The sequence below is a fragment of the Oncorhynchus gorbuscha genome, linkage group LG18, assembly GCF_021184085.1.
Source record: "Oncorhynchus gorbuscha isolate QuinsamMale2020 ecotype Even-year linkage group LG18, OgorEven_v1.0, whole genome shotgun sequence".
Lineage (NCBI taxonomy): Eukaryota > Metazoa > Chordata > Actinopteri > Salmoniformes > Salmonidae > Oncorhynchus > Oncorhynchus gorbuscha.
In genome coordinates this window covers 18,511,885-18,519,568 of record NC_060190.1, presented here as the reverse complement: position 1 = coordinate 18,519,568, position 7,684 = coordinate 18,511,885, and the positions used below count along the sequence as shown (strand labels likewise).

The window sequence follows — 7,684 nt, the reverse complement described above, 5'->3', positions numbered from 1 at the left end:
TAACCTTTTTTTTAAGCAGTTAAAACCAAATTCCTATTTTCAATGACGGCATACCCCAGCCAAACCCTAATGACGCTGGGTCAATTGTGTACATACTTATGAGACTCCGGTCACAGCCCAGGATCGAACCAGGGTCTGTAGTGACACCACTAGCACTGAGATGCAGTGCCTTAGACCGCTTTACCACTCAGGAGGCTATGATTTTCTGTTATCATGGTAACACCCACATTAAAGGATAAGTGTTCAAAAATATATTAACTCTGGATGTAGTAAAAGTCAGCAGGTGGTAGTCGATGCTTTAATTAGAAAGGAGAACATTGAACACTCTGGATGAAAGCTGTATTTTCCATAACCTGCTTATTAACTAAATCCACAATGTTCTCCTCCTCCTCTTTGTATTTAAAGAGGTTCTCCAGCTATTTTTGAAATTGTACTGTTGAAACACAATATCCCAAGTATAAATATAGAAAAGTGAGCACACTAAAGTGTAAAAAAACAAAAACATTTTGAGCAAAATAGTGTTTTTTAGACACAACTTCAATGGAGTAGGGCACAGGTGTCAAACTCATTCCCGGAGAGCCATGTGCCTGTGGGTTTTTCGCTTTTCCCTTATACTTGACTTATGAATTAAGGTCACAAATTAGTAACTCCCCACACCTGTTTGTCTAGGCCTTATTTCAAAGGAAAAACCAAAAACCTGCAGACACTATGTCCTCCCTCCATTGTATGAATTTGAAACCTCTGGAGTAGGGCATTCAAAGAGTTGGTCCTGTTGGGAATCCTCTGACGTCATCGGCCTCCCTCCTATCTTGAGGAACCATAGAGGAGCAATAGAGAACAAAATAGCAACGCCACCCCCCCCTTCTCCCTACCACACACATACCTGGACCATCTATTGAGATGTGCCTTTTGTTAAGTAAACCAGGTGTGGAGATGACGTGAATAGGAGACTGGAGTACCACTTGACATTCAGCTCCATTGTTTGACTGAGTTTAACCTCTTGGTCCTCCCCTGTGCATGCCACACCCTCTCCCAATGTGGTGTACATGTGAACACATTTCAGACAATGGCTGCATTATGTTCTGTGGTGCTTAAAAATCAAAGGAACACTTGTGGTAGACTGGAGCCATCAGAGTTAAATTCACAGCTCTTTCATACTGAGCATTTAGGTGATAATGTCTTACCCTGAAAAGGATCATTGATAAACAGCAGAGCTGTAAAAGATCTACATGTATTTGCACAATCAACTGGGTCAGTGATTTCAATGCAGTCTCACACTCAATTTGCTCAAATAACATGCAAATGGTAAAACACTGCACAAACATCAGAGCAGAACCAGTTCACCTGCTTTTACAATTTAATTTGACTAGATGTTCAATGTTTCTTTGGGGGTAAAATAATTACAAATGTAATTGTATTTCCATATTAAAACGAGAGTTCAGCTCACGTCACAGGGTTGACCTTAAACCGGATGGACAAATGTCAATGAATCATTAATCACATGAACCCATTTCTCAACCAACTGCAGAACATGTTTTGACAGTGGATGTAGAAGTGGATATGAAACATTTATTCACCTGAACTTGATTGGTCAACTCCCCCTGCACTCTCTTTTTCCTCTCTTTCCCTTATCTCCACCACATGAAACATCACATCGACACAGAATTTTCTGGTATGGACATGCTAATGACCAGGTACCGAGATGAGATCCTCAGACCCCTTGTGAGACCATATGCTGGTGTGGTTGGCCCTGGATTCCTCCTAATGCAAGACAATGCTAGACCTCATGTTGCTGGAGTGTGTCAGCGGTTCCCGCAAGAGGAAGGCATTGATGCTATGGACTGGCCCGCCCGTTCCCCAGACCTGAATCCAATTGAGCGCATCTGGGACATCATGTCTCGCTCCATCCACCAACGCCACGTTGCACCACAGACTGTCCAGGAGTTGGCGGATGATTTAGTCCAGGTCTGGGAGTAGATCCCTCAGGAGACCATCCGCCACCTCATCATTAGCATGCCCAGGCGTTGTAGGGAGGTCATGCAGGCACGTGGAGGCCACACACACTACTGAGCCTCATTTTGACTTGTTTGAAGGACATTACATCAAAATTGGATCAGCCTGTAGTGTGGTTTTCCACTTTAATTTTGAGTGTGACTCCAAGTCCTACATGGGTTGATACATTTCCATTGTTACTTTTTGTGTGATTTTGTTGTCAGCACATTCAAGTATGTAAAGAAAAAGTATTTAATAAGAATATTTAATTCATTCAGATCTAGGATGTGTTATTTTAGTGTTTTCTTCATTTTTTTGAGCAGTGTATATAAATATACACACTGTATATGTTTCTATTGATATAGTCAGAAGCACCGTAAGTCAAATTGGCCAGGCCCTGATAGGAATGGGATGGCACGTAACTTCTGAATGTAGTGACTGTGTAAATTCCAAAGAGCTTTCATTAAAGACAAACAAGATAGGCTACATACGAGAGATCATCATATGTAGCTTGTCAATTCAAAGTCATTATGTTTTCTAGTACCTTTCTAGTTTTACTATCATATTATTATTACATGCTTGAGGTAACAGCATATCTAGTTTAGTAATAGAAAACGATATGCCATTTTACCACACGTTTTTATTTTTAAAAAATACATAGACTCTGTGGCATAGCTGTTGCACATGCAGCATACTCTTGTCATAGCCTAGCCGATATATTTATCAATTAATGTATAATAATATAGGGTGTAATCATTTACTAAACGTTGAAGAGGAATTACAGTACACTAAAACACCCAACTTTTCAGCGGTTACACGTGTTGGCATAATACGTGGTTATCAATTGATAATAGACAACTCATGTAAAACCTGTTTTGTGTTATGATTCTTTGAATAAAAAAAAACACAATGTTATCAAGTTTCTGTATTTTATTTGTAACACAATTGGTAGGGTGCAAAACACAATGTTGAAACGTTACATGCATACAGGAGAATTAGTGGCAATACATCCATGCTATAACAAAGACTCGGTTGTTAATTCACTGGGAGACTGTATCTTGTGCCTTTGGGATATGCGCCTTTTGCCTAAGCATGAATCTCGTCTTCTGTTGTTCTGGATATTTGCGTGCGCAAGAGCCACAAGCAAATCCGTTGCACTACCCACAGCTTTTAGGAGCCTTGTTCCGTGTCGATCTGCGCACCTTGCTGTGGGTCTTCGTTTCACAGACTGTGTCCTGGATGGGTGGGAGGGGAGGAGGCGGTGCGGCATTGGCCCTCATGTGCTTCTCGCGAAGCTCGAATGCCAGATCCATGATGAAATCTGTCGTTGGCACTGTCTTAGCGGTGCATTGCGTGAACAAAACATATGCGTTGATTGCAGCCAGGTCAAGAAGGTTGAAGAATACCGCAAGGGGCCAGCGGTGTGAACCTCCTTTCTCCAACCCTGTCACAACCTCCACCGTACGCTCTCTTGTCATCGTATTTACATCAACCTGTGGGTAGAATACAATTGATTAGCATTACATCCCCAAATGAAAAACAACAACCCATTTGGTAGTCTGCAAGTGCATGACGCGTGTATGATGTGCATGATGTTTAAAATATCGTAATGTGAAACCCACCTTGTTGCTATTATAGAAGGTCACGGTCTCCGGTTCTCTCGTTCGGTCGTTCCCGGTGGTGACAGTCGGGTGTATAGTGCTCAGAATACAGACGTTCTTTCTTGGGTTACTTCTGTAAACCGTAAGGGTTGCTTTGTCATGCTTTAGCACGGTAGTGGAGTATAGCTTTGTCTGTGCCTGATTACGCATCACCGGAGGCAGCTCTCGTCCGCAATGACTCACTGCCCCGACCAAGTTGGTTTTGTTGGCAATCAACTTATTTGCTAATGGCAGGGATGTGCAGAACTTGTCCGTAGTGACCGTTCTCCCCGCACCGAGGTAAGGTTCCACAAGCTTCAATGCCACATTTTCAGGCTTCTGAGATTCATCTTCCCCCGAATAAGGAACGACATAAGGAATGACATTTAGCACGTACTTGCTGTCTACGTCAGCGGTCAACGCAAACTTGATGACCTCTCCACTTGAAAGGCACCATTGCTCCTCAACAGTGATGTTCAAACCTGGCTTGTAACATGCAATGCAGTTCCGTACAAACGCGTTCCAAACTTCTGAGACCACGGCGAATTTGTTCGAATATGTCCGGGGGCGTCTGATCTCTCTGGTGTCAAAACGCAGGTACCGCAAGATTTCTGTGAAGCGGTCCATTGGCATGGTGTCTCGAAAGAAATCTAATTCTAAACATGACCAGTAGACATCCAAAGACGCTAGTCTATTGCCGTGTAGCCCACGGACATACAGGACCGCAATGAATGCTTCCAATTCCTCCACAGACAAGTCCCATGTTTTGTTTTTTCCTTGCACCCGGTGCGCCTCAGCCACAGTACAGTCCCTGATGCGCTGCAACATCTCCATGTCACACAAACAATGAAAGCTGGCGTAGGCACCGTCGATTCTATCTTTTGCATATGGTGTAGGGCCTGATTCCACTCTGGTGTCGTTCTGTGTTAATAATCGACCCGTGGCTTTACCAACAGGCTGTTTCACCCAAACGGTGCCGTCCACCCCCGTATTATCTCTCTCCATCTCAGTTGATGACGGCTTCACAGTGGGCAACGTAGGGGCTTTTTTGCGCCCATGTTGACTGTAGCAACTGCGGGAGTTTTGCTGATTGCGTTGTGGTGCCACTGGAACCCTGGGAAGGATCCCATACGTCTCACTGTCAGAATCGGAATCTACTGAAAAAATGCCATATTTATCATCATAGATCTCTTGATACATCTCATCAAGTTCTCCCCTTGCGTCTGAATCCATGTCATCCAGCTCAAGCACCGCCAAACATTTTAGAACGTCCATTCGCATTTCCCATTTCGCCATTGTAAATTACGCACGCTTCTTTTTTACAGGTCTTCTCCTGCAGAAAGACTCGTCTGAATTCTATCCCACCAGAGGGGACTTTATACACCATACCCAGACCCACTTCAGTTTAGATATTATAATTAGACTACTGCCCCACAATTGATTGCCCCGCCCACGTCTTCATTTACATTAAGGATGGATAATTAGTAATGGATTGTTGATATTGTTAATGACTCTCACCTATAGCCATCAGACAGTGGCCAGCACTCCTCAATGTGATATTATTAGGTGTGGGGAGAAAGGCTGGGTATGGTTCTCAATCAGGCACAGCTGTCTATCCTTGTCTCTGATTGGGAATCATACTTAGGCAGCATTTTTCCTTTGTATTTTGTGGGTAGTTATCTTTGTTAGTGGCGTTATAGCCCAAGTAGGCGTCACGGTCGTTTCTTTGGGTTTTTGTTTTGTTGGCGACATTTACATAAATAAAGGAAAATGTACGCTCACCACGCTGCACATTGGTCCGGTCATTTCCACGACGACGCCCGAGACAATACTAAGGAGTAAAAGCAGCCGAAAATATAGATTTAGGTATTTTTTTCCATTTGTCCACTGATCTTTTTCTGTATTTGGGCAGATATTGAAATAGATTTTATCGCAATGATATTGTCTGTATGCCTACTAAAACGTATAGCCTAACTGAACATTGAAGGAAAACTCCATGCAAAAACTATCTTTTGGTATTTTTTATCATTATACCACTGTTGATACAGCCCCAAAATGTTTTGCACGTCAGCAGTCACGTTTTGCAGATATTGGACTTTCAAGAAGTAAAGTTTCACTTGCCACATCATCATGACACTTTGCTTATGAAAATCCTTTATCTTGAAAACTATAAAGGTCATTTGAGGTCTGCGCTCCAGAATGATTACCAACACATTGACTGTCCTGCCCGTGTAAATTGCAGGCTTGACTCCTGCTAAATGTCTTTTAGAAACAGGTAAGGCCGTCTCTCGTCCTCCTTTCAGGAAATCTGACAACGACGCCATTTTGCTTATCGCCACCTGCAAACAAAGACTCAAAAGGAAAGTTCCAGTGCAAAAGGCATGAGGAGGTAGGCGAATAATTACAATTTTGCAGATTAACACTGGAGTGGTAAATGATCAGATGGTCATGTACAGGTAGAGATATTGGTGTGCAAAAGAGCAGAAAAGTAAATAAATAAAAACAGTATGGGGATGAGGTAGGTGAAAATGGGTGGGCTATTTACCAATAGACTATGTACAGCTGCAGTGATCGGTTAGCTGCTCAGATAGCAGATGTTTGAAGTTGGTGAGGGAGATAAAAGTCTCCAACTTTAGCGATTTTTTTGCAATTCGTTCCAGTCACAGGCAGCAGAGTACTGGAACGAAAGGCGGCCAAATGAGGTGTTGGCTTTAGGGATGATCAGTGAGATACACCTGCTGGAGCACGTGCTACGGATGGGTGTTGCCATCGTGAACTGAGATAAGGTGGAGCTTTACCTAGCATGGACTTGTAGATGACCTGGAGCCAGTGGGTCTGGCGACGAATATGTCAACAACCAACATTCAGTCAACAACCAACCACCTTACAGATTTTGGTTGGTCATAAATAACCCTTCCAGCTTTGCCTGAAATTAGTACTTAGGCAGCTGTGCCCTACTCCAATAAAGTTTGCAGTTGTGTCTAAAAAAAACACTATTTTGCTCAAAATATTGTTGTTTTTTACACTTTAGTGTGCTCACTCTAAGATATTTAAATTTGCATTTCAACAGGAAACATTTATAAATAGCTATAGGACCCCTTTAAAAACAAAGAGGAAGAGGAGAACATTGGGGATTTAGTTAATAAGCAGGTTAAGGCAAATAAATCAAATCAAATCAAATCAAATTTTATTTGTCACATACACATGGTTAGCAGATGTTAATGCGAGTGTAGCGAAATGCTTGTGCTTCTAGTTCCGACAATGCAGTGATAACCAACAAGTAATCTAACTAACAATTCCAAAAAAAAACTACTGTCTTATACACAGTGTAAGGGGATAAGGAACATGTACATAAGGATATATGAATGAGTGATGGTACAGAGCAGCATACAGTAGATGGTATCGAGTACAGTATATACATATGAGATGAGTGTGTAGACAAAGTAAACAAAGTGGCATAGTTAAAGTGGCTAGTGATACATGTGTTACATAAGGATGCAGTCGATGTTGTAGAGTACAGTATATACATATGCATATGAGATGAATAATGTAGGGTAAGTAACATTATATAAGGTAGCATTGTTTAAAGTGGCTAGTGATATATTTACATCATTTCCATCAATTCCCATTATTAAAATGGCTGGAGTTCAATGTTCTCCTTTCTAATTAAAGCATATGTAACAGTATAATTTTAAACCGTCCCCTCGCCCATACCCGGGCGCGAACCAGGGACCTTCTGCACACATTGACAACAGTCAACCTCGAAGCATCATTACCCATCGCTCCACAAAAGCCACGGCCCTTGCAGAGCAAGGGGAACTACTACTTCAAGGTCTCAGAGCAAGTGACGTAACCGATTGAAACGCTATTTAGCGCACACCGCTAACTAAGCTAGCCGTTTCACATCCGTTACACATAGACTACCACCTGCTGACTTCTATGACATTCAGAGTTAATACTGTACCCCCCATTATAAAGATGACTGATGGTATTCTAATTAAAGTATTTATTTTCCCCAAAAATATGGTTCTGCAAACCTCACGAGGTAAAAC

General features: G+C 42.2%; 1 protein-coding gene across 1 annotated transcript; it reads right to left on the bottom strand.

Annotated features, from left to right (window-relative positions):
• Positions 1-2,913: 2,913 nt before the first annotated feature.
• Positions 2,914-5,060, bottom strand: LOC124003718. Its single transcript, XM_046312262.1, has 2 exons — positions 3,615-5,060; positions 2,914-3,485 (listed from the first exon to the last, which is right to left on the bottom strand). The coding sequence occupies exons 1-2, from the start codon at positions 4,926-4,928 to the stop codon at positions 3,150-3,152; spliced, it is 1,650 nt and encodes a 549-aa protein (XP_046168218.1). The 5' UTR covers positions 4,929-5,060; the 3' UTR covers positions 2,914-3,149.
• Between the last annotated feature and the right edge of the window lie 2,624 nt (positions 5,061-7,684).